At 40.8% G+C, this 27,807-nt stretch overlaps 1 protein-coding gene across 2 annotated transcripts; it reads left to right on the plus strand.

Annotated features, from left to right (window-relative positions):
* Nucleotides 1–6,197: 6,197 nt before the first annotated feature.
* On the plus strand, nucleotides 6,198–27,286 carry mtm1 (myotubularin 1). Of its 2 annotated transcripts, none has more exons than XM_041030852.1 (16): nucleotides 6,198–6,266; nucleotides 9,942–10,024; nucleotides 10,445–10,517; nucleotides 12,628–12,722; nucleotides 14,074–14,184; nucleotides 14,460–14,561; nucleotides 15,668–15,751; nucleotides 15,878–16,027; nucleotides 16,209–16,394; nucleotides 17,462–17,644; nucleotides 17,776–17,931; nucleotides 18,726–18,773; nucleotides 18,889–18,981; nucleotides 19,158–19,271; nucleotides 19,371–19,547; nucleotides 20,233–27,286. In XM_041030852.1, the coding sequence occupies exons 2-16, from the start codon at nucleotides 9,968–9,970 to the stop codon at nucleotides 20,425–20,427; spliced, it is 1,824 nt and encodes a 607-aa protein (XP_040886786.1). In that variant the 5' UTR covers nucleotides 6,198–6,266; nucleotides 9,942–9,967; the 3' UTR covers nucleotides 20,428–27,286. The 2 variants fall into 2 exon arrangements, with proteins under 2 accessions (XP_040886786.1, XP_040886787.1); XM_041030853.1 differs by having other exon boundaries at nucleotides 20,236–27,286.
* The last annotated feature ends 521 nt before the right edge of the window (nucleotides 27,287–27,807 follow it).

The raw sequence follows: 27,807 nt of genomic DNA on the forward strand, positions 1-27,807 counted from the left end.
AAAATGTGTGTCCGCACACGTGTAGGACACAAAAAGGGACGTGTGTAGACTTCCAAGCAGTTGGGTAGTAATAATATTCTGATAGTGTTTGGGATGCTGCTACACTCATCTAATCCTGAACTAGTCCTTTTTAATTCAATATAAGTAGTTGCTTGGACTCATTAGTCACACTGAGCATTCATTCATATTCTACCAGGTCTTTAAAGGACATTAATGACCTTACTGTTGTTTTGCAGATCAGTAACTAAATGTAAAGTCTCTGGAACAGTTAGAAATGAAAAAGAATAGCTCACCGTCCTTCTACCCCTACATTTGTCCACTGAGCTTTACTCTTGTATGTCTCTTATGAGGACAAATAAAGACTGGAGACTGCACATTCACATCTCTGTTTCACAGGTCCTGGTTGGCTTTGTGCAGACATTTTGCTTTTTATGTCCTGTTTTACTTTGAAAGTACTTATCTTGTGTATCTTTTTATTTCCTGCCTGTCTGTCTGTCTGTCCCTTGCCTCCCTTGTGGATTTAAGTTCCTTCCATTCCTTGTGACTTTGTCTTGTCTGTTTCCTTGAGTTATCTCGTGCTTCTGTTTCATTCCTGATGATGTTGAATGATGATGAACAGTTAAAAACAGATGTCAATAATAATCATGCTAAAAAAAAATTGCTGCTTAATTCTCATATTTTTCTCATTCTATTTTTAATTGATAGAAATGTAAAACTGACCAGTTGTTGACCCCTGACCCTGTAAATCCTGCCACCTGTTCCTGCTCACAACAGAAAGCGACAGCTGGCCAATCAGAGCTTCATACTGCTGCTTAGTTGGTCAGACCTAATTTAATTTTTATTTTTTTGCGATGCAAATTTAATACAAATAAAATGGAAACTAGAAATGTTAAAGCAGGCGATGTAGAAAATAACTGCATTTTCAAATTGACTGAGCAATTAATTAAATAATGATGGAGAGTATAGGAGAAGGATTCTTATTCTAATGCATTCTATTTTTTTAGTGACTCAAGTGTCATTGTTGAATTGATTGTAATTAAATTTGAAATACGTCAGTGGCACAATCAAGACTGTCTCATTAATGTAAACTTATTATAATGTATATATATGGTGACTGTGATGACCAAGTCAGTTTTATTTCTATGACGCCAAATTATAACAGAAGTTCTCTGAAGGTAGTTTTCATACAGAGCAGGTTTAGAGCGTTTACTCTGTCTGATATTATCTACAGAGACTCAACATTTAACACAGGAGCAGCACTTGGTGACAGTGGTGCTTTATCAGGTAGAAACCTTAAACAGAACCAGACTCATGGAGGGAGGAGAGAGAGAGAGGTGTGTGTGTGTGTGAGGGGGGGGCATAGCTCAGTGCAGGTTCCACATAATGAGAGTGATGCAAGACTAAAAATAAAAAGACAATAGCAGGATTAGTAACAGGACTAATAACAATACAAACAATAACAATAGTAGAACTAATGATAGTCAGACTAATAATAGGACTAATAATGATAATGAATGAGACTGATTATGGGGGCAGTAGGTGGTCCACAGATCCAGATCCAGACTCTACAGCTCTGAGGGCATGATGAACCTGCAGAGAACAACAGCAGAAGAGAAGAGAGAGACGAGAAAGAACAGAACCACAGGAAAGAGAAGAAGCTGAGTTAGTAACATGTAACCATTCAGTGAGTTCATACGACTTTTATGGAAAGATCTGACTTGTTAACTGATTTTCCTTTAACTTGTCACCCATCTGTTTATATTGCCTGCCATCATTCCCATGGAGTTTCCCAACAACAACAACAACAACAGGTTTCTGTCTCGTTTGGTTGAAAAAGATCTAAACTGAAACAGCACAGCAAACATCTTGACCACCTAGATTTAAATACAGCTTTTAAATTGTTAAAATACACTGGTATTCATAAAAATTATTCAACAGAATATTCTGCGTAAGGTTACATTCATTCTGTATAACTGTATGTGTGAGCACAGAGAGCAGGAGAGCAGCAACAGATGTAAAATGTTTTGACTTTGGTTCACTTCTTACTGGGTTACATCGCCATGGTAACTTATGCTGCACACCTAACCTGCTTCAGATCAGGTTAACTTCAGAGGATCAGATCAAAACCTGTCAACGCCCTCACTACTGACCAATCAGATCACTGGGAAAACAGAGTCATCATTCCTACAGGATCCTGACAAGGACAAAAGAGTTTACAATACAGTGCTAAATAATAAAGAAGATCAAATATTTTATAGATGAGTGGAATTTTTTTTTTCTGTAGGAGTTTTTTCATGTGTTCACTCTGGTTTTAAAACAGAGGGAGAGTTTATCAGTAACTACATAAATATTCTAGCTTCATTTGAACTGAACAAAGATTCTTTAATCCGACAGAATTCCTGAAAGTGTTGATGCTTTTACTCTGATTCCATCACTGTAGCTCTGAATAACATGAGGAGGCTCTGTGACCAGAACTGTTTATTCAAACTAAACCCTCTGATGTTTTTTTTTTATAAAAATGATCCGCGCACACTGTTAAATATTTCACGTGATTATAAATGAACATTTCAGTCAGGTATGAACTACTTCTCAGTATGAAACTTACTGAATTAATAATAATTCCTGTAATTATTTACATTATAGCCTCAGTCTGACATTCTCAGTTGTAAATTAGGTCTAGTTTCTTTTCTATTCTGGTCATGTGATCATGTTGTTTACATTTCACCTCATATATCATTCTCATATCATATTAAGCACTTTAACTGAGTTAAGTGATAACCAGCTGCATAGTACAGGTGATCCACAACGACCAATCATCAACTAACAGATGTACCAGGTTTTGACCTGGTCTTGTTTCTTGTGTCTACAACAAAAGAAAGGGGAAGAAACATTGTTTCATAATCCATTCATGTGCTATGAAGTTTCTGTTCTCTCAGCAGGCATTAAAATGTGAGGGATGAGAGCTGCCAACACTAAAGCACAACGCTAAAGTATAGTGAGCAAATCAAACTCTGCGCCAGGAGTCCACAGCTATATTCAACAATAGGCCACTTATTTTCAGCATGGGTTATTTCAAAGCAGTGTAACCACAGATCTGTATGTTTCCCATGTGTGTCCACTGCTTATTTGGCTTATATATGTTGAAAGTATGTTCTGTTTACAGCTGATTGAAAGTTCTGTTCAGCTCATCAGAAGTTGTTTCTGTTAGACTGCCCCCTACGTGTGTTTGTGAGGAAATCTGATCTTGTTAACTAAGCTGCAACTCAGGGTGCTTGTTTCATTTAAATGGACTTTAAATGAATTATTTATCTGCTAAGTTTATTAGACTGTTAGCCTTGTTTAACATGCCTTTCTTCATGTGGGGGCAGTATTAGATGATACAAGTCATATTTATTTGGATTTTCCTTGTTATTTACAGTCGTCTAATGAAAAACCATGTTAAAGTATTGATGCAGACTATTAAAAGGAAAACTTCCTCTTTCATCTGGGGGCCAAGAGACACATTTCCTTCTTATATGTCAGTGCTTCATTTTACAACATTTTCTGTGCTCACAAATCGGTGTCTGCAAGTGGAAAAATCAAAAAATAAATCAGCACAGCTCAGGATGTCACCAGTGGAACCTTGTGCAAAGTGATGTATTTACATGGTCCTTATGTGATGTGTGGAATCCACGCCTCTTCACAGGTCTGCAGCTCTGATGGGGTCACATTGATTTTTAAAAAGTAATTTAGTTCATTGGTGTGCTCCCAATTTCCATCATAGGATGGTTCAGTTGTGACCTCCTGGGTCACTTATAAACAGTAATGTGCCTTATACTGGTCACATCTCACTGACATGGCCTTTCAGATGAATCCTGCTTTATTTATGTGCCTTTTTTGTTTTTTTTTAAACATTTTTTCTGAATTGCTTTGGCTCATCTCTTGAAACACACATATATATATGCATAGTTTTATAGTAACTCACAGTAAGGCAGTAAGGGAGGAGAATTAATCATATGCATGCTGCAATGTGCAAGCTAACAAGGTTATCTGTCAACTGCTAACTGCTTCTAGCTACATTCCAAAAGAGAAACTGCACAAAAGAACAGAAGACTAGAAGGAAATCATTTTCATGTCATTCATAACATTAACATGTACAGTGGGTACAGTTCCTTTGACCTCATGATTCTCATTTGCTCTGACATGCACTGTGAGCTGTAAGGTCTTATTTAGACAGGTGTGTGGCCTTCCTAATCAAGTCCAATCAGTATAATCAAACACAGCTGGACTCAATGAAGGTGTAGAACCATCTCAAGGATGATCAGAAGAAATGGACAGCACCCGAGTTAAATATATGAGGGTCACAGCAAAGGGTCTCAATACTTATGGCTGTATGATATTTCAGTTTTTCTTTTTTAATAAATTTGCAAACATTTCAACAATTTCATGTTTCTCTGTCTTTATGGGGTGCTGTGTGTATATTAATGAGAAAAAAAATGAACTTGAACTTGATGAATGATTTTAGCAAATGGCTGCAATTTAACAAAGAGTGAAAAATTTAAGGGGGTCTGAATACTTTACATACCCACTGTAGATTAGAAGAGGATGTGTCACCTTATCAAGTGTCCACCTGGCCCTCCACCCAAGCGTTGACACCTGGGACCTCTACGATGGACTCCCTCTACACAAAGGGAGGTGCAGCTATTTGCAAAGATCCTCAAAGACATGGCCATAGGCACCCCCTCCTCTGCCAGGAGATTTAGTGACAATCCCAGACCTCCTCCTCCTCCTCTTCATCACCACCTCAGAATCAACACCCCAACCACCTTACCACTATGAAATACAACCAAAGAAAGCTAGCTTCACCCTCCTCAGACCCTATCCACCTACCCACTTTACACCATCAGCAGCAGAGACATGCAATAGCAACTGTCCCTCATCCCGCTTCCCAGCCACAGCAATGCAGCTATGCTGCAGTTGCAGTTGGTTTGGGATTAAAGAGATCTTTGCCGTCAGATCTCACCAGTAAAACAGGATAAATCACATATTTGGTTGAGATTACATGAATGCTGTGCTATTTATAAACCCTCAGTAGATTCTCCTTATTTTGAAGAGGACATTTTTGAAACTCTCCATTCAGAACTCATTTATTTCCAGGGGAATGTTCTTCTAACTGAAGATCTGAATGGAAAAACAGGAACTGAATCTGATGTCACTGACCCACAAAGCAACAACCATGTGTTTGGTCAGTTTCCCCTGTTTACCACACCAAACATCACCCATCAAAACAACCTGGACTCTGAAAGAAATCAAAGTGACAGGGAGGTAGTGCATCTCTGTCAGGCCTTGGGCCTGTACATTGTTTATGGATTCAGAGGGGACTCTCCTCTTCTCTAGTGTGATTTAGTGTGGCAGTCTATGCTGACGCTGACACGGAGCCCTCCACTATCAGTGCATTCACTGTCAGACAGCAGTAACCCAAATCAGCTCAGAGATCCCATGAGAGTCCCATGGCATCTGTGTCAAGCAGCTGTCTGGGTAAATTATTCAGAAAAAATATTTTTAAAAAATTGTAGCTTGATTTGATAAAGAATCACTCCTCTGCATTAATATTACGTGGAGCTATTTTTTCCCTAAATAACAACCTGGTATCTGGATGCTTCTCTACCAACACTCAACACCTATACTGAGTAACATTTGCCCATTCTTCATTACAGAACTGGTCAAGCTCAGCTCTTTTAATTTTTTAAAGAGCTGTTTCTACTTTTTTTCACTTGGATGTTTAAAAACTAGGAACATTTTGTTCATTTCAGACTGTGACTGTTGCAATATCTGTACCATTCATTTGTAGTTTATACTGTAATTATATGACATACATGGCTTTTGAATTTCATTCCTGTAATTTCTTGAATGCCTTCTTATTTTTTTTATCGAAATAGAGGGACACCACAAAAAAGATTTTATTTCATTATAAGAATAGAAGTGGAGATCACTATAATATACAAAATACAATTTGTTCATAGCATATACGTAGAACAATATATTCTCTATTGCATCGTGTTAAAAACATCTAAAATTTTGTTTAAAGCGAAAACTGCTCGTAAAGAAAATACGGAACATGGATACCCTTTTGGAAAAACTCCGTCTCCCATCATTCCTTGCGAACACTGGTTTGACAACCATCCAATCCGCGCCATGACAGCCCGGCACGTGACGTAGAGTAAGATCCTGCTGTGGCTTGAGGGAAACAGATCGACATTCAGCCACGGGAGAATCGCACTTCGCGGGTAAGTTAAGACACTTGGCATCAACGAGGCTACCCGAGTCCTTATTAAGTGTTTTTCGGAAGTGGTTGCCGGAGGTTTATGTTCACTGTGGCAGAGAAATAGCCTAAATTTCGGGAGGAACGAGCTTGCCCTACCGTCTAGGCCTCCGCTATTTCCTGGTGCAACTCCACAGCTGTACCTATTGGAATGGCCAAGTTGGAAAAGTTCGGTTTACGGCTTTTGGAGGACCATTGTTCCTCTCTACCCCGCTTCTTAAGTGTTTTGTGTGTTCAGAATTAGCCATGAACGCTACCCGGCTACGACGCCTGCTGTATTGTCGACGGTGGAAGAGAGTGAAAGCCACCCTTTTGCTGTGTATTCATACCTTAGAGCTGGGTGTCCACACCGCAAACTGCTCCTTAGCTGTCAGGTCTGGTTAGTCTGTGGAAAATACTAGCTAACCCCGAGTTACACTGAATTCCACTGTGTTACACGTCTTTTAGCTACTTTTACTGAGAAGTGTATTGAATTTCAACTCCTCGTTCGTTTTTACGCCATATTATCATTTCTGTCTCTTTGAACTCACACATAAAATCAAGCAATTTGGCCTGTTTTCGAATTGAAGGTGTTTCTGATTCGTTAAAATGGATCTATGTCATTGTTAGTCATACAGCTATTGATCAGGAGCATCTGACCCATGGTCACAGATGCAGTTTTTATATTTTGCAACATTAGCATAAAATGCACTGTTATCGGTTTACTTTTATTGCTAGTCACTCCTCCGTGTTAATCTGTCTTCAGTAAACTAGTTGTCCTTCAACACTGGCCGTTGTCAACAAAATGGTACATTGTTGAGGTTTGATTTCCAGCTCTAAGAGAACCTAAAATATAGGAAGCTGTGAAATGGTGGTAGTTTTCATTTTCAACAAAACCCCAGGTTAGTCAGACTATAAATAGTACGTTTTTTTTTTTTTAGTCTTCACACTACACCCTGCTCATGGGCTTTCACAGAATAAGGAAGCATTCACTACTTGTAGTTTCATGTCTCTAGTGTGAGTATTGGCGCTTGATGTTTTTGAGTTTGCTCGGTCGCAGTGGGGTGTTCAGTTGTTCTCACAGCCAGTTGGACTCCTGCAGCATCCCCCAGCCAGCATAGGTCTACATGTAGCAGCTACAGGGCCCCCCAGTGCTAAAGCTGGACAGCCTAGAGCTTGCACAGGACTGATGGGTTTTTCTTGTGGTTTCTCAGCTGTGGCAATGATTCCCATTAGGTGGGTTTCCAAATGTAGCACAGCTTTTAATCAAGCATTAACTTGCAAGAGAAAATCCAAATTAACGCATTCACCAATTTGTTGTGAATATTAGGAGTTGGTTTGTCAAGATAAATAGCTGGTGATGTTAATTCTCCAGCCAAAGTGCAATTAAAACCACATCTGAAGAAGAAGGTGAAACAGATGATGTACAGCCTGAGTCAAACCTCAAATGGTGAAGAAAACATGAAGGAAATATGGCATTTATGTTTGTTTCATGTATTCATTTCATTGGCTGAGTTTCCATTGCGCTTTGTCACATTTTGCTTTTATCAATACACCAACTTCTCCAGCTTTTTTTGTGAGATTTTGAGATTTTTATCTAGAATTTCCAGTCATTCCTCTTAAGTTTTTTCTTTCTTATGTGCAGATCAAAAATGGACCTAAAAACAGTTGGATGGAAACACAAGCTAATGACTGGTCTGGGATTAGGGATTAGGGGTTAGGCTTAGGGATTTTTTTTCTGCTGTCCATCAAAGCAGAGTTAAAAACATAAAAGCCATTAATATGAAACAACTCCATATCTAACTGCCAGACATCAGTCGTTCCACACTATGACTGATCACTTTCCCTCACTGCAGTGCACTCAGTTGGCAGTTTATTAGGCACATGTACCTAAAACTACTGGTGTCTAATACAACAGCCCCCCCCACCAACCCCCCAATAAATGCTCCTTCATGAAGGTTCTAATGTTAAGTTTTTAATAGAAATTGGTTTAGAGTGGTGTTGATACAAGTCCTTTGAGGTGCTGTTTAACTGTGTCATACACCCTCTGGGGTTAGTGGCTTTGGACGTCATGAGGGTTATGTCAGATAAGGCCAGAGACTTTAGAATCTTTAGAAACTGAAGGTCTGAAAGATAAGGGGGATGTCTAATTACAAGATGCTATTGAGTCGCTTCATGGAATGCATGCATTCACTGTGACCCTGTATCCACGTATCCAAGCACTATGGCAAAATAGAAAGATGGATAGATAGAGCTGTTGTACAGTTTTATTGCAAACGGTAGGAATGATTTCCTGAACCGTTCCTTCCGACAGCGGAGCTGAATGTGGTTGACAAATTGATATTGTCTGTTAATATATGTTTTCTTATCTATATCTGTGATCTAATTAAAATCAAAATGCTTCCACTGCTTTGTAAATATGTTGCTCGATGCTTTTTATTATTGTACTATTATTATTTTGATGCATTTGGTTGAGTCTGAGCACAGAATGCTCCTGTAGACCTCTGCATTCATCCCGTTGCTTCCATCAGCAGTAAAATGATCAGTAAATACCAGTGTACCAGTTCCTTCGACAGCCACACACATCGCCTGAGCCAGGACAGAACCAGCACCACATATGACGGATGAGGTGGTGGTTTTTGGGGTCTTCAGCTCTTCCTGTGTTTTCCTCCACACTTTCCTCTTTCCATTACTCTCATAGATGGTGATTTGTGTTTCATCAGTCCGTAGAACATTGTTCCATAAATCTACCAGTTTGATTTTGGATGTTTTATTCAAACTACAACCTGGACTTTCAGTTTTTGAGGTTTACCAGAAGTTTGAATCCTATGAGGTTCTGGTCATGAAGTCTTCTCTCGATCATTGACAAGGAAACATGTCCGCCTACATCCTGGAGAGCATTCTTGACTTGCTGTGAAATCACAAACGGGAGGAGGTAGAGCAGGTCATTTACTAAACGGTTTGGTGGTTTGATCCCTTGCGTCCTCCAGTCCACATTTTGAAGCGTCCTTGAGCAAGATACTGAACCCCAAATTGCCCCCAGTGTATGATCAGTGGGGGGCATGTGTGTGTTTGTGTATGTTAGTAAAGCACTGAATGAAGCTGTGTGTTAATGGGTGAATGTGACTTGTAATGATAAGGTTGATAAGACTCTCCAGAAACAAAAATCCATCCAGTGAAGCAACAGTTCTGAGGACAGAAACAAACAACTGTTGATGAGAGAGGTCAGAGGTCAGTGGGACTGGTTGGAGCTGACGCACAGGTTATGGTGACTCAGGTGACCACATGAAGTTGGATCAGCTAAGTAGCTGATGCAGGTCTCTTGTTTAGTTGCTGGTAAACTATATTTTAGTTGGGGGTCGCTTTGAGTTACTGTTGCCTTCCTATCAGCTCAAAACAATCTTGCCATTCTCCTCAAGCAGCTCGTCTTGACCATGTCTACATGCCAAAATGCATTGAATTGCTGCCATGTGATTGGCTGATTAGATATTTGCGTTAACGAGCAGTTGAACAGGTGTGCCTAATGAAGTGGCTGGTGAGTGTAAAGACTGCTACAGATTTGACCTCAAACAACATTGTGAGGTGTCAGGCTTTAGAACAGGACCTTCCTCGGAGAAGGTTTTGCATGACACAGCTAACAGTCTCCCTGTTTCTTTCTCAGCCTGTGGAAGCCCCCCACCCTGAGCAATGGCCTCACCAGTCTCAGTCTACAACTCCAATGCCTTGGACCCACACATCTCCAGCGTAAGTGGATTTACAGTGGTTTCAGAATGTATTCAGGCCCCTTCACTTTTTGCACACAGTATAGTGTTGTCTGTTGGGTTCTAAATGGATAAAATAGCTATCCAGATTGTGGTCAGGTGAATCTGGTTTTCTTCCATTTATCCTTGAGATGTGTTTTGAACTTGTTTAGAGTCCACCTGTGGTAAACTGAACTTACTGGACAAAGTTTAGAAAGTTTAGAAATGCCCAGCATCTGACAGCTGATTATCCTGGATACTGTGGAGCCAGGGGTGAGCCACTGGAACAATTAGAAACTTTTCTAGTGTTTAATTATATTGTACATGTTTTGGATTTCATGATTTATTGTGTACATAGGCATTAAGATTACTGATTTTAACTGGTTTGAATCTTACGTACTTCTATGCATGTGTGTGTCTGTAGTCCTCCAGGGAGTCCCTGAAGATGGAGTTGTTAGCAGACGTGAGTCTGCTGCCAGGAGAGGACAGAATTATAGGTGAGTGCATCACACTGTGGCCAAGGGTCCATTTTGAAACTCTGTTTTACTGATAACACGACTATGTCAAAACCTAGTATATGTTCAGACTTTGTTTGGTCAATGTGCAAAATTAAGGACGTGGTTGAAAACTGTTGTGAAACCACTGTAAACAGCTTCTTTCAGTGGAGAATAGGTAAAGATTGAAAAGGTGCTGAATGTTGCAGGATGACAAAATACACTAATTTGCACATTCATGACGTTATGGTGTTGTATTTGCATCCATCGGCAGGTTTCAGTCTTATATCTGCTTGCTTCTCTCCTCCTCCCTGTGCTCACATATCCAGTCATCTAATTCAGCTGAATTCACAATAACACTCTTCTCATTGACATGTTTCCCGGTTTCTGTGAAACAGTGACTGAAACTCGGCCCATTAAGATCCATGTTAGCCAGCAGTCACTTCTAAGGCACTTCATTTGACAATAACCACACACATATGTTAAAGACAACGGTGTGTGCTGTGGTTTCAGATATATTTACCAGTAAAATGATCAGTCAGAGGGAGAGGTAGAAACTCATTCATGTCTATGTCAACTGATGTGCGATCAGATGAAGATGCATAGAGAGGTATACTTGCAAAGGGAAAGCCTGACGTTGTACTTGCGGGGAAATACTGGAGATTCTCTTCTGAGAATCAGAAAGTAGCTAAGGTTAGTCCTAAAAGTCACTAGATTTGGTCGCTAAATGCTTTTTTGAAACTCTTAAAACTTGGCTGGCTGACCCATGGTGAAACTTCTTCACAGTAATGCCAGCGCTATTGAATAAGAGAGTTGCAACACTCTTTGATCTTGGCGCCATGTGGTCATGTGGTTCATGTAACTGTCAAAAGCTCTGCACTGTCAATCTGTTTGAATCAAGTGGAACTGACAGGGACTATATTTGTAACAATTTTTGGAAAATATTAACACATGACCATACTTAAATTCAGTATATTTATATAATAGCATTTACATTACTACTGCTTTAATGTGTGTGTTTTATATACTGCTGTAGATGTTTAAGACTGAGCTAATTTTGACTACTTTATATACTGTTGGGTAGTGTAATCTACACCAATGCATCATATTCTTTGAGGTCATCATATGTTTGCGACCTTGCCTCTCATCAGCCAAGAAAAACTTAGCTAAAAGGGTTTTTAAATGGTAATAGAATTAACAGAATCTTAGATACATGGTTTCCACAGGACAGGATGGGTATGAAAAATATGAGTCATCAGTTATGTGCAGTTATACTGTGCTTTCTTTTTTACTGTGATTATCCGCATTTATTCTGCTGGTGAGCTAGCTACCATTCATTAAAGTTAGACGTGCTAATACAGTTGCAAAGAAGTGTTATAGTAACTACAAAATTGATCTGCCAATGAACACCAATAACCACTGTTCATTTGGGGTAAACTTACATCTGGTTATGGTAGCTAGTTAGTTGGCTACCAGCAGTTAATCGTACAATAAACATTAGCTAATGAGCTAATGTGTGCAATGTAATGCATGCAAATGTCATTTCTTCCACTTAGCGCTGAAAATGAATGGTTTTCAGTGGTGAAGCTATTAAGTGTGGTAACTGTGACACTTCCACAATCTCCAATTACAGCAGAAGTCTGGCAGTGTCGCACTTCATTTGGCTGGCCAGTGGTGTAACTTCACTGCTCAGTCAGTCACTCATTCACGGACGTTCACATTATAATGCTGGTATTGCTGTTGCAGTGCAGCCAAAAAGATACAAACATGCCTTTTTCTATTCCTTTGTCATCAGTTATTTTACACAAGACTCAGTATCTCCTGGTGCTTTCCGATACAGTTTGATACACTCCGCGAAAATCAGTTTACATATGATGTAGTAATGTGTCGACTCGGTCTGTCCTCATTAGTCTCTTGCACTCCGAGGGTATTTATAGCCAGCCTTTGCTGCACATCTCTCTTCTCTTTTTCTGCTTCCTCTTCTCTGCACCTGTGGTGATTACAGTACTCACAGCTTACCAACAGTAATAACGAGGCCTGAACCCAGAGTACTACTGTGAAAAAGGGTGAGAGGTCAAATGAATATGTCATTTTTGCATGTGTCTGTTTTCAGATAAAGACATCATCTACATCTGTCCATTCAGCGGAGCTGTCAAAGGCAAAGTGTTGATCACCAACTACAGACTCTACTTCAAGAGCTCAGACTCTGTAAGTCCCATTACGCTCATTTGGGGCCAGTCAGTAGCTCATGGTAGCTGTGTGTGTGTGTGAGAGAGAGAGAGACACACAGGTGGAAGTCATCAACTAATCTGCCAGCAGTTGGGTTAAATAACATATCTAATAACATCTTCTGTGACACACCTCTCTGTGTCCTTTGTGGTGTTTTTAACACGGTACTTTGTCCCATTATTGCAGGGCACAGTTCTGTTATTACAAAAATCATATCTGGGGAAACGTTTGGCTAAATGTTCAGCTGTAAGTCAAAGCCATATTTGAGCTGTCACCGGCACCTTCATTTAAAAATGACAAAACGCGAAGGCAGCGTTTCCTTCCCTGTTCGAAGATACGCCACTGCAAAACATTTAAATCACAAATTTCTGAATCAGATAAACAGAATGTTAGATAAAAAAAAAAATGAGGCCTGTCTCTAAGAATAGTTTTCAACAAAAACAGGCTGATTAAAGTAGAGTACATTGTTGAGTCCTGCAGGAAAAACACTACATTGTGCCTAGAGATGGGGCTTGTGTGTGTATGTGTGTGTGCGTGTGCGCTGCTGTATTTTTAGAGGCTTGATTACAGTTTGTGTGGCATAGTAGGTGTAAAAATGTCTAAGAGATCTGAAGTGTTCCTCCCGCTTTATCAGGCTTGATGCCAATAAAACATAATGCAAAAAAGGACATTGCTGCCAAAACCGGCAACACATGAATTTTAGGCAACACTTGAATGTGCATGTATTCAATTTAAGAAAAGAAGTTGCATTTTGTTCGACTGCAAGTAGAGTGGACCACAGCTGTCCTCCTCTCAGCATTCAAGCCTGCTGAATGTTACAGAGCCTCTTTAAAAACCTCCACCACCGGACTACCCTCATCCGAGCTCACAGAGGACAGCACCCTAACTGGGATTTTACCGTTGAGCAAACATTAACATTGGGTAGCTAATGTATTTTAGTTTTGTGTTAGTGTAATAGGTGCAATGACCTAAACTGATTTAGGATTTAGAATGAGTTTTCTTTTTATTTTGTAAAACTGCTTTGAGGGGAAAAAACATACATTGTGGTAAAGAGGTTTATATTTTCATGGAACTGCATGAAGTTGCTTTTTATTTCCCATAGAACCAAAGCTGTTCTATGGGTCTTTGGAACATCCAAAGACTAAAAACAGTAGGGGGCCAGAGTGGAGCCGTGCGGCACTCCACAGTGACAGTGACTCCCAACATTAAGCATGTTGAATCTGTAATTCTGAAGATATCTGGGCTTGTGGGGGTATTGGGGGTCTAGGGCTAGGGTTTCCCGGGTTGTTTGAGTGTGAGCATAACAACATGCTGACTTTGTGTGTTGTAGGATGTGGCAGTGACGCTGGATGTTCCTTTGGGCGCCATCAGTCGGGTGGAGAAGATGGGCGGGGCATCAAGCAGGGGGGAAAATTCCTACGGCCTGGATATCACCTGCAAGGTGTGTGTGTGTGTGAGAGAGAAATTATTTTATATTCAATATTCATTGTGTTAATTACAGTAACCAGCTAGCAGATTTTTCACAAGTTACAGTCTATACATCACGTACCATAAACCATTAAAGCCAAATGCATTTATGTTTTAGAGCCAGTGCCACTTTATGTGTGTCCCATTTTCAGTGCCAGGTCAGTGTAGGAGCACCAGTTTTTTTTTTCTGCGCTGTTTTTGTGTGTTTATATTGATATGTTGATCATGTTGATTTGTCTCTGTCTACAGGACATGAGGAATTTGAGGTTTGCCTTGAAGCAGGAGGGCCACAGCAGAAGAGATATCTTCGAGCTCCTCTTCAGGCATGCCTTCCCCCTCTCACATGGTCTGGTAAGTCAGCGACTGACTTCTACCACCATCTACTGATGGCTGTTTTCTTTCATGTGGGGGGAAAAAAAAAATCAGAGGCTTTAGGTGATACAGCAAACGTAGTCTCATTTCCTCAGATATTTAGATCCGCATTGGTTGAATAAACCACAGGGAACCCCTGTTCGGTGTGGAGCACAATGAAAATCATGTATATAGGGAGAATATCTGGCTGAGAAAGGACATTTTTCAGCTTACAGTCGACCTCCATTTATTTCAAAGCCCAGTATTCATGCAAATGCTGCAGTGCTGAGATGCAGCCTCCTCATACCCCATGACACACACCTACCCGCCCACACCACAGCTACATCTGCCTGGCTAATATGTGTGCCAGAGCAAGCCTTGCTAGGGCTACTTTTATGTCTATTAAAGACCAAGAGAGACTATGAGAACCTTTGCATTAATTCTGATCACTATCTTCTGACTGTATTGGACAACAGCCAAACAACCAGCATTATAATGTCACAGGTTTATCTTTTAAGAGTGGTTAAAGCTAGCGTTGCCAAGTGGCATGAATTATTTCAGGCACACGCTGTTCTCGAAGTAAAAGTCCTGTTCATTTTCTATCTAGGCAGCACTCCTGTGCTTCTATAACAGAGATGAAACATGAATATTAAGAGAAATGGCAATTAAAACCAGCAGCTCCTCCCTGCAATCGGGACAAAAAAAAAATGCTTGTGGGCTACGCTTCAGCGGCAATGCAACTGCACATGGTCCGGCCCAGGCAGACTCCCAAGTGGATTAGAAAGTAGCATGATAAGAACAGCTATGCAGCTATCCATGGTGCCTGCAGCAGTCCTGGGGCTAAAGTTGTGTGTGTGTTTGTACTTGGGCTTTTGTCTTTGTGAGGACCAGTATGAGCTATAAATCTTACAGAAGACATTTTTGGCAAAATGAGAACATTTTGGCCGGTCCTCACTTTCTGAAGCACCCTCAAATGGCTGTTTGAGGTTTCAGACCTGGTTCTAGGGTTCAGGTTTTCCAATCTCTGGGTGTTCAAGGTCACTGTGCTGCTGCTATAATAATATCACTGTAGTCTGTAAAAGCCCCCTTCTCTCCCCTCCATCCAGTCTCTGTTCGCATACTTAACTCAGGAGAAGTACGAGGAGAATGGCTGGACTGTCTACAAACCCATAGAGGAGTTCAGACGCCAAGTAAGGAGCAGAACTACAGTCTTTAATATTATAGTGCTGCTGCTGCTTTTTGATACCAGCACTTCTCAGAACATAAGGAGACAGTGAATTCAGTCAGTATCTAATGATGGTTATTGTCTTTTGTAGGGCTTACCTAATAACAAATGGCGTATTACATTCATCAATAAGAACTATGAGCTGTGTGACACCTACCCCACTGCATTGGTGGTGCCCTTAAAAAGCAAAGAGGAGGACCTCAGAAGAGTTGCATCCTTCAGGTCAAGAGGACGCATACCGGTGAGCACAAGACTGATCTATAGAAAACTGAACCATGAGTATAGAATTGGGGAAAAAACCCATAAAAACATAAAATGACAGCAGTATTATCATTTACCTTCTCAAAAAAAAAGCTACCTGACAGTGACTCCATGTCCTACAGCACCTGACTGGCAAATATTTCATCTGCCTTGTGTCCTAGGTCCTATCATGGATCCACAGGGAGAACCAGGCAGTGATTGTCCGCTGCAGTCAGCCTCTGGTCGGCATGTCTGGTAAAAGGAACAAGGATGATGAGCGCTACCTGGACCTGATCAGGGAGGCCAACGACACCTCCAAGCTCACCATATATGATGCCAGGCCCAACGTCAACGCTGTGGCCAACAAGGTTAGAGGGGGGGGGGGGGGGGGAGCTGCTGTCAGGGCTCATAGGGTTGGTTTCATGTACACAGGAGGGTGTGCAGCAGGTTACCATCTAATGTACAGCACTTGCCAGTATCAGTCAGTCTGAAATAGTTGTTAGAAATGATGAGAGGAAAATGTAAAAGCAGCAGATGGTGTCAGCAAATGGAGACTGTAATGTTACTGTGGAATTTTAACCCTTGAGGAAGCTGCCATTTACTTGTAGCTTACAAGACATTGTAACTGATAGTTCTGAATTGATGCAGGTATTAGGGTGTGATGGCTTCCCTTTTAAAAGGGCAAGAATAAGAGCTATAAATAATGATTCTTTCCATTATCGATCAGTCTGCTTAATGTCTTTTCATTTAATCAGCTCAGTCTATGAAATATGAAATATGAAAAAAAAAAATACTGAAAAACAGCCAGCATCATTTCCCAGAACTCCAGGTAACATCTTCAGATGTCTTGTTTTTTGCAATCAGTTGTCCAGTGGTCCATTTTTTGTGAGTATGTGATAGTCAGTGTCCATCCACTGATTATAAGCCAATTTTTCAGTTTGTCCATAAAAAAATGAACATGAAATTGAATCATCTTATTGCTTTCTCTTCTGCACTGGAACCTGAGTGGAGAATTAGCGCCACCACCTGCGTACCTGTGTACCTCAATGTGCTAATATTGCAGTAGTGGATAGAAGTACGCATTATTGTGCTACTGAGATTTGTGCTAAATTTGCATGGAAGCTTGACTTGTGATGAGACATTCCGTTATCATGGGATTCCTGTCCCCATTTGAGTTTCTTAAAGTAACAGAAACACAATAAATAGTAACATCAGTTTTTGCTGGCTGACCTGAGCCTTTGTCTAGCACCACAGCCAGGCCAAAACATCACCCGGATCAACGCTTTAGTTCACAACGAGTATCTGGAAAACCACTTTTGATAAATTTACTGCGAATCTACACCGTCCTCTAGACAATGAATCATGTAACTGTTGAAGAATTTCAAACCAAGGTTTCATTTTGCCTTATACTTTTTTTTATCTTTGCAATTCCCAGGCCACTGGAGGAGGCTACGAGGGGGATGAGTACCAAAACGCAGAGCTCATCTTCTTGGACATCCAGAATATCCACGTCATGAGGGAATCCCTGAGGAAACTCAAAGACATCGTGTACCCCAATGTGGAGGAATCACATTGGCTGTCCAGTCTAGAGTCTACACACTGGCTAGAACATGTTAAGGTCAGAAAAAAATTTAGTTTGCACACATGGAAACTCTCATTGTTAATGTTTGAAGTTGCACCTTTATGGACTTTCATTACTCGTTTTCTAAAAGGCTAAAGGTTTGGCTTGTCTAAATCCTTTCTGTGTAGCTGGTGTTGTCAGGAGCCATCCAAGTAGCAGACAAGGTTTCCAGTGGAAACTCAGTGGTGGTTCACTGCAGTGACGGCTGGGACCGAACCGCTCAGCTCACCTCTCTGGCCATGCTGATGCTGGACAGTCACTACCGCACACTCCGAGGATTCCAGGTCAGTAACTGAACAAGTGTAGCTGCAATTTCATCTTTGCAGTGGTTATACCGCATTTAAATGTTGTGGAATGTCACAAATGGATAGAAAATTAAAATTACAGTTAACCTGATGTTTTGGGAGACCCTATCAGTGGCTACTGCTTCTGACAGCACTGCTCCCAGGATCATGAGAAAACCCAAACCCCTCCACCACGTTCCAGTGCTAATTCTCGGGACCTACATTTTCAGTTGAGTCGGTATTGGACTCTGCCAGGGTTGTCCGTTGTCACCATTGTCGTCCTGATTTTCATGGACAGGCTTCCAAGGCACAGGCGGGTTGGGGTAATTGTTCAGTTTAGAGGTCTCGGAGTTGTGTCCCTGCTGTTTGCAGATGATGTGGTTCTGTTGGCTTCATCAGATTGTGACCTTCAGCATGCATTAGGGCGGTTTGCAGCTCAGTGTGAAGCAGCTGGGATGAGGGTCAGCACCGCCGAGTCGGAGGCCATGGTTCTCTGCTGGAAAATGGCGGATTGCTCCCTTCGGGTGGGGATCTACATTGGTGGGGGAGCTTGGAGCCGCTGCTCCTTCATGTCGAAAGAACATAGAACACGCTGGAGAGATTATAGATGTCATCTGGTGTGGGAACGCCCCTGGGATCCACCAGAAGGAGCTGGAAAATGTTGCTGGGAAAAGGATGTCTGGATTGCCGAACTCAGCCTGCTGCCACTGTGATCCTGTCCCTGGATAAGTGGCAAAGATGGATGGATGGATGGATTAGCCTGATGTGATGAATGATTTTTGTGTTTTTTTCAGGTGCTGATTGAGAAGGAGTGGATCAGCTTTGGCCACAAATTTGCTTCAGTAAGTAATATTTTTAATTCCTATCTTCATAATTATCTATTTAAGCTTTGTGTGTTTTGATATGAATCTTAAATTCACTGCTGTTCTTTTTTTTTTTTTTTGCGTGTGTGTGCAGAGGATAGGTCACGGTGATAAGAACCATGCGGATCAGGACAGATCGCCCATCTTTGTGCAGTTCATTGACTGTGTATGGCAGATGACTAAACAGGTATGTTTTTGTAGAAATTTTGATTTTGATGCTTTTAACACTGTTAAAACTTTGATGCTCAGCTGAATGTTCATATTATTTTTCGGACTAACAGGGAAGTGAATCTTTAAGAGCGTTCCCTGATCTGAGATGACTGAGGCCCTCTTTGAATTCTAACTGGTTAACTCTTCTCTCAGTTTCCTACAGCCTTTGAGTTTAATGAGCGCCTCCTGCTGACAATCCTGGATCATCTCTACAGCTGTCGCTTTGGGACTTTCCTCTACAACTGTGAGAGCGCACGAGACCAGCACGTAAGAGCACATTAACATATTAACACTTTCCGACTTTCTGGTCGCATTTTCGAATTTCGACTACAAATGTGTGACGGGTACTTTCTTTCTGTGGTGCAGGAGGTGAGGTCGAAGACAGTGTCTCTGTGGTCTTTGGTCAACAGTAAGATGGACATTTATTTAAACCCCTTCTACACCCCTGAGTCTGGCAGGGTTCTCTACCCCGTCGCCAGCATGCGTCACCTAGAGCTGTGGGTAACATACTTCATCCGCTGGAACCCACGCATACGACAGCAGGTAAGACCACCACTGTGTTTGGTGTAATCTACTGCGACCTGGGCTGGATTACCAAGCGGGCATCTGCCCTCAGCCCCAGACCCTCAGGGGCCAAGAAGAAGTGGAAAAGTTATGTTAGTGAAATTTTGAGGGGAGGTACAGAATGTCAGACACCAAGAATGACACATGTCCACCAGCAGGTGGTGCTATAACCAAGGTAAGGTTTTTTTAAGCCAGTAACTCTCTCATTGTACAGTGCACATTCAGCAACCTTACATGCATACATCTGAATCTCCTGTTATAGACCACACCCCTTTCCACTTGTAATTTTTTTTTTCCAAAAATATGCAAAACCTACTTCGAACAACTCCTGGGGTGTGAGTCTGATCTGCAGGAAACTTTGCATTTATAATCTGCGGTCAAAAACAGGAAGTGTTGCATATCTTGCCAATAATCACTATTAACACAAAACTTGGTCCATTAGTTACTCATGTTCCACCAAAAACTCGGCGGCGCTTTTGTTGCAACCTTTTTCATTCTACTCTTTTTTTATTTCATTATTAAAAATTTAAATATATTAAAATACACTAAACTTTATAATGTAACTCCCAAAATTGCAAAATAGTTTTGCTACAATATTGACCCTGTGTGTGTGTGTGTGTGTGTGTGTGTGTGTGTGTTTTATGCTGTGTGTTGTGTGTTCCAGCAGGAGAGCCCGGTGGAGCAGCGTTACAAGGAGCTGCTGGCCCTCAGAGACGAGTACTTGAAGAAGCTGGAGGAGCTGCATCTCTCCGACTCCTCTCCTTCCTCCCGTCTGGCTAACAGCCCCACCCCAAACACCTCCTCCCCCTCCTCCCCCACACCGTCACAGCAATACAAACACCTACACACACCACTCTGAGGGACACGCACACACACAAACTCTCTGATAAACTTGTTGACTTGCACTCACGTCTTTTTTCACTCTGATTTCTGTCAGTCTTACACACATGCAGGGAATTAATTAGTATTGTGCAGTCCTAACTGTGGATAACAAAGAATGCTAATATGATTTAGGTTTGACAGTTAACTCTAACACCATAATGGTGATGATGGTGATTTATGCAATATGTCACAGTACAGCCTTGTCACAAGACTTCTCTATACACACACTCATCATACAGTGAAGCCTTAAAGACATTCAGTGGCTTTCAGTCAAAGGGCTTGAACACACAGGACACACAGCGGTTGTGTATCAGTGTTCACACAGGCAGCACAGAAGGGCTGACGTTTTGTGTGTTTGCCTTCCACGCCGCGCTGTTGCTGGTTATTTTTATTTCATTTAGCTCAGATACACTACGGATTCATTTACAAACTGAGGTGAGAATTAGGTTGACTCAAGGTCCACTTACTGTCATTTTACATATTGAAGCTCAAGATAAAAGCCAATAAGTGAACCTTGGGTTACACATGCAGCGAAACCCTGAATGTTTCGAGACATCACCCGGAGGAGCTGCATGTGTGAACTCAAAGGGTCTGAACCAGTTTAACCAGACATTAAATGGATTTAAGATCCTGCCACCCCTGCCATGTTTCATTGAGGCGAGTGTGTAGTCATGTTGAGGGAAGTTCAGTACCCCTTGCCTAAACCAAAATCTCTCGGTTGTGTTCTGCATGTGTGGAAGGGCAACACGGGACAATCACCACACCTGATCCTTTGGACAAACTGTTAACGACCGATAGCAATTTAATCTCTGTGCTTCCATTTCAAAGAAATGTCAGGGGTATAGGCTTGTACTGTCTTTAGGAAACCGCTAAACTGGCTCTGTAAAAAGTTAAAACAATTCACATTGCCCCAAAAGAAGAGAATCTCTGTGCGATTAGCTCAGGGAAGCTAATTCCTATGTATACTTTCAGATATTCTGATTGTAAATGTGTTTATTGTTGTGTAAAAAAAAAGCTACAGGATGCCTTCATTTCCCTCTGGATTAATCAAGTATCTATCTATGTATCAGTTGATCAGTCCAGGGAATTAAATCAGATCATTTAGATGTGATTTAGATGGAGTTTAACTGCTACTAATGTCTCCAAATCCCCAATAATACTGTTTGGAAACACAACAATCAGAATATTGTTAGGTGACACACTCAGCCCACCTTCTGCCTTTGTCCCTACTACACAACCATTGGTGTCCTGTGTGAGCAAAGCGTAATGCTAATCAAGGTGTTGTACAGCTCTCACTTTTCACACTTCTTCCTACTTGCTGCACTGAGTGTCGCCCTGTACCACGAGGAGTCGATTAGAACGCTGCAGTACCGATGCAGGAGGAACTGGTTTTAATGCTGTTGTTGTTATTGTTGTTGTTGTTGGCTGATCGGTGGGTGTTTTGCCACCTCTATCACCTAAGCAGTATTTTCCAGCACTCGCTAAGCTATGGCGCTGAGAGCAAATACAGTCCTAGCCAATAAGAATAGTTTGGTTGGAATTAAGTGGTGAATGCAGCTTTGATGCAGTTTGAAACGTATTTTAGGTTCTCACGATAGTGTAGGGGAATGAAGTGGTGCCGGCCTCTGATCCTGCATCATGTTTTGTATATTTACGGTCTCATGAAACACAGACCCTTGGATGGAGAAGCCAGCCTTAGGTCTATGATAGCCTTACCATGCCAAGATGTTTGTTACAAGCACTAAGGTTTTAGGGACAGTGAGCAGAAAAAGAAAGTTTTCTTTTTTTTTTTTTTTTTTGGAAATCAGCCTGTGTGTAGAAATCCAAACCACCGTCACTGAAAAGTCCTGTGTGTTAAAGTCACGTGATCTAATAGCACATGTGCCTTTTGGACAGGTGATGGTTTTTGTTTGTAAGAGTTTCAGGTGGGGCAGTTTTAGCTAATGAATAAAGTGTTACTGTTATTTTACCTGTTGTTTACCTTTTCCAGTTATCTTCTTGGATTAGATAATTGGGTGGACTTGTTTTACAACAACTCGTCTAGCTGTCTGAGCAAGTTGTCGTAAACCACTGGACTCCAGGTTAGAGCTTTGTGTAGCAAATTGACTGTGTCCTCTGACATCAAGATTGAAAGTGGCACAAAACATGTTATGATAACTAATAGGAATTATTGGGGAAAGCTAAAAGACCTATGTTGAAAGCATCAGAGATTTATACTTGATTTTTATGTGGAAAGTAACAAATGTAATTTTTCTAATGGGAGATTTTATGGAAGTTCATTTCTGCCAAAAGAGCCTGAAAAATGTACTTAAAGTAAAAGTTACGCCTTATTAATAGCAAGAAGAGTTGGATCGAGGGCAGCTGGACTTGGTTGTAGATACTAGGCATTGTAGGTGGGGAATAAGTGGTCTGGTAGGCCTCCTCCTGTGTCCACGATAAGGGACACTCCGTCAAGGACAACATACATATTTTGGATAGGGACGACAGGTGGTTTGAAAGTGTAGTGAAGCAGAGAAACCATCCCTCAACAAAGGGATAGGTTGTCCAAGCAGCTTAATTTGACCCATAGTTATGTATAATTGCGTCCTTTTGTGGTGTTAATAATTATTATGGGAGCAAAGGAGGAAGATGAATATAAATAATAAACATATAAAGAGTGATAAAATCTGCATAGGGAGATCAGGGTGGATGGATGGCTTGAAACCAGTAGTCATTTCTTTTGACCATAACCATGCATGTTTATTATTTTAACCATGACAACGAATGTCCTCTAACCGTAATAAAGTACTTATTTTAACCCAAACCATGATCTTTCCCTAAACCTAACCAATTAGTTTTTGTGCCTAAACCTAACCAAGTTATTTTCGTGCCTAAAACCTACAACCAAGTCCAGTTGACCTCGATTCAGTTCTTCTTGAATAACCATGACTTGGACTGAGAATCCTCACAGACTATCTAATATCTAAGTCCATCTCAAATGGACTTCCATAAAATCCTCCAATGAAAAGACATGAACAACCAGCCTGTCCAAAAAGCACATGCTTCATTAAGACATGCTCAGGATATCACATGGACAACTGTGTGTGTGTGTGTGTGTGTGTGTGTGTGTGTGTGTGTGTGTGTGTGTGTGTGTGTGTGTGTGTGTGTGTGTGTGTGTGTCTGTGTCTGTGTGTCTGTGTGTCTGTGTGTCTGTGTGTGTGTAAAACAAGAATTTTGGAAACGGAATCAAATTTCTCTTTTATGACAGTGGAATTTAAAGATGTGTAAGAAAATAGCCTGATACAAGGACTTTGCTGCTAACTCAAAAAGTTCCCTTTCTAGTTAGTTTGGAACCCAATTGACACAAACTCAGACCAGCATCGTGGCCAGCAACATCTATCACAAATGTATGTACTGTATCATTCAGTCTGTCAAGATGCTGACAGAACTGCTTATTACAATCGTTTGGAGTTTAAATACTCTGCTGCCATATGTCTTCAGTCAGTTGTATGAGAAATATCTAGTCATCCTCAGTCTCTGGGGTTTGGGTTTGATTACCAGAGTACTTTAAGTGCAGGAATGGACTATATACTTTGTGTTGCCAGTGGATTGATAGATACCAAAAATCCTTTAGCATTAGCATTTTTCTCAAGACCATTTTGTCTTGACATTGACTCTTGGAGACTGTGTTTTTCTTTAATTACAGAAGTATTTGTCAGTTCAGAAAATAATAGACCATTTTAAAGATATGCTACCTGATTTGTTCCCAATATAGATGCATAGTGTGAGGAGCAGCCGGCTCCATAAGGATTTCCCCCCTCTGTAAATTACTAGTTGTCTTGACCTAATCTCCTTCACAAGTGAATACTGTCTTACGAAAATCCAGCAATGTTTTTTTTTTGCATTGGAGACAATGTTGACAGAACAATTTCATTAGCATTACAGGAAAAAATTCAGATGATCCTATTGTTGGGATTTACAGGGACAATACCTACACGGTGACACATTGGTGGTCTGTCAAAATGGGTCAAGCCACAGGCAACCCTTCCACCTGAGTCAAACACAATTTAGAGCTATCCTGCTTTGGTAAACTTTAAACTGCACTGTTCATCTCTGAAGGTTCTCAATCATCCAAGTCATGGTTATCCTCGAAGAACTGAATCAAGGGCAACTTCACCTGGTTGCCATCAAAGAGGTTTCTAGGTTCAGGTCTAGGAAGTGCAAGTCCAGTTGTATTTACCTTGTATGATGTACACAGGACACAGATTGGAACTTTACTTCTGGAACTATGGCTACCCTATATATCTCCTCCCACTGTGCTTTTCTACAGCATCCTTGAATTTAAAATAAGCTGCCTTCCCAAGTAAAAGAGGAATTGGAGAAGGCTCAGAAAAAATTTCCCTCACAGTATGTTCAGCTGATTGGGTTTGCCCGCAAGTTGGAAGCAACAATGATCTGGGATGATGTATTTTATGTATAGTGCAACAGTTTCAATTGTGAATGAGGTGTAATAATTCATTTTGTGAAGTGCATCAGGTCATGTCCAGATTTTGTGCCTTGATTCTTGTGAGAATCACCTTCTGTCATGTTTGAGCTTGACTGCTGTGTGGATGGTTCCCGAAGTCAAACAGCTGTGTATAGTCTGATTTGCTGTTGTTTATGGGTTTGTGCTAGCAAGATCAAAGAGTAGCAAGAAAAATTACAAACGGGGCAATATGTAAGATTTGGCCTAACTGCTGAATTCATACTCACACTCCTGGCATATTACCAGAGATTTGTGGTGTCCACCCATATTGTAAGTAATCAGTGTTCATGTTGAGCTAATGTTAGCTTGAATTAATCTAACCTCAGCACAGGGCAGGTGTTGGCATGTTGCCAAACCTTTGGTTATTGTTATAGAGTGGTGATGTAACAGAGGACGAGGCGTGAGAGCTGGAGGAATGTGATCAGCTGGAGCAGGATCCTCAATAACTGAGCTTGAGCAAAGAGTGGAGGAATGTCCCTGAGAGGGGACGACTGAAAGTCAGGTTTCTAACCTACTAAAGTTACTACTTCTTGCTTCTTGAGGGCAGACTGGATGCTATACAGTCACTTACTATTGCCTCTTGAGGTACAAAGTCGTATAAGGAGACGGGACTTGGCTAGGGCTAGCTGGTTAGTATGCTAACCAATGGATACCTCTGCAACACAACACACAGACGTCTGCGTCATAATGTGAAAATGTATTTTTTCACATTCTATTGATAATTTTAGCTATTTTTTAAACGTTTTAAAGTAAAATACCTACACATTGCCCCTTTAAATGGTCAGAATATATTGGTTCCGACATTTAAATGTACATCCCTTGACCTTTCTAGGACACGCAGGGTTCTCGGTTGAGTTTCTAAACCTCAACGTTGACTGGAAATACATTTGTAGTATTGGTTGTGCTGGTTACTGTCAGAGGCAGACCTGACACTGAATTGACGTTTCAAAGCAGGAAGTATCACGGCAAGAATTTTCAGTTTCCAGATGTTGGATTGGGGGAGCTGTCTCCAACCATCTCCATAACTCTCTGAAACCATCACGCCAACATTCACACTCCCTTCAATTGTGACTGTGCAGCTCTGTGTCCTTTACACAACTGTTTTTGTCACGTTTGACGTGAGCTCCAAGTGCAACCCTACAAATGTCTTCCAGGAGAGAATTATGGCATTGCCCCACACCCTCTCCCAAAAATAACAGCACATTGTACGGACCAGTTATTTCTGAGTACAACCATCCTTAAATCCTTCCAGATTGACAATGCAAATGTAATTTGGAATTTTAATTTTAATTTTAAATGTAAATTGGATTGGCCAGCAGGTGGTGCCAAAGCCGTCCACCATCACAATGGGCAACTGGAACAAAATCAGAGGGTGTAAATAAAGAAAATAGTCAGGATGGAGTCTGGAGGGAATGGGCTACCTGCAAGTATGTCAAATCTCAAACATGACTTTTCTACGGTGGGTGAAGTGGGGCAGATTAGAGAGAACAATGTGATTTCTGTGTTCAGAAAGAAGTGACTTAATATAGGCTCCACAAAATGGATACTTGTAACAAGTATTTTGCATCCTTGGCGAAAGGTTTGGTTGGAAGAAGAAGTGACAGCAATGCGGAAAGTGTCAGGTGGTTGTGTTTCTAGGGGAAAACAGATGAAAATCTATTTTTTTTATTCTTTACTTTGTACAAGCACCATGATGTAATTACCTCAATCAAAACCTATTTTACTGTCAAAAGTTCTATTGTTGTAAAATACAATTATTTTGTGTAGTGTAAAATCTTACAGTTTTATAAAAAGGAAAGTAATGTTGGTTCAGAAATTGTTGGTATAAATTGTGGATTTCTGCTCCATTGGTTAAATTCTATTTGTTTTCTTCTTCTTTTTTTTGAGGGCATTTTTTTTTTCGCTAACCCAGGATAGAAGGGCAGAAGAAGAAGAAGCTTCTGGTTACTGTTCACTTGTTACAAACCTTAACCTCTTCCTCTCAGTTCTCTGATGGATCTTTAGTTCTTATATTCATTCTGGCTCTGTGGTAATGAATCTGACAAGTAACTGTGTCACTGTTCATTTCAATTTGACTCTTTCATTAACATAGGGGGGTTGTAGTTTGAGGGGTTTTGTGTCATAATATAGCCTACTTTTCAATAAATACACATGAAATGTGTTTCAAGATCTTTTTAGTATCAACAGTGGAAGTGTGCTAAGAAGGTGGAATCAGAATACATTTCAAATGTATTTCTTTTAATCATGTTATATCCTCTCCACAGTTTGTTGGATGGCTCCTGTTATGTAAATATTACTGATTAAATTAATTTAAGTATTTCTGCCTCTGGTGCTTTGCGTGTATTTGTCTTGTTTGTGAATGTGGACCTTTCTTCCTACATGCACACATGACAAAACCCTAAAATCTGAACACTTCTAACCCCTTAAGGCACTTAATAGATCTATAGTTAAGACGTTCTGATAAGGCACCATTTATACACTAATTATTGGTGTTAAGTTTTGGGTTGCCAGGTTGTGGAAAAATCCTCCTCCACCACTTGGTGGTCGCGGTGAAGTAATGCATTTTGCTTCATATGCCTGAAAATATTTTCAATATAAAGGTCAAAGGTGGCCGTTAAATTGTTCGCCTGATTAATGCCATTGAAAGTTGTAATTAAAAACCAAACGAAACATAAATAATGTCCTAATGTCCTTGTGTTCTAATGGGAGCAAACCCTGTGGACTGTCATGAAACCAGAGGAGTGGAGGCTGTTACGAGCAGCACATTAATGCCAATGGGTGTTGTGCTCTGATGACCACATATTTTTGGCTACGTAGCTTATTTAAGGCCCCTGATCTCATTACAGACAAGCA

This window comes from Toxotes jaculatrix, chromosome 23, assembly GCF_017976425.1.
Source record: "Toxotes jaculatrix isolate fToxJac2 chromosome 23, fToxJac2.pri, whole genome shotgun sequence".
Lineage (NCBI taxonomy): Eukaryota > Metazoa > Chordata > Actinopteri > Toxotidae > Toxotes > Toxotes jaculatrix.

Coding starts and splice junctions, on each gene's coding strand:
- mtm1 (XM_041030852.1), top strand. CDS start 9,968: ATGGCCTCACCAGTCTCAGTCTACAACTCCAATGCCTTGGACCCACAC. Junction 14,562..15,667: donor TCCCCCTCTCACATGGTCTG/GTAAGTCAGCGA, acceptor CCCTCCATCCAG/TCTCTGTTCGCATACTTAAC. Junction 17,932..18,725: donor GCACACTCCGAGGATTCCAG/GTCAGTAACTGA, acceptor TGTTTTTTTCAG/GTGCTGATTGAGAAGGAGTG.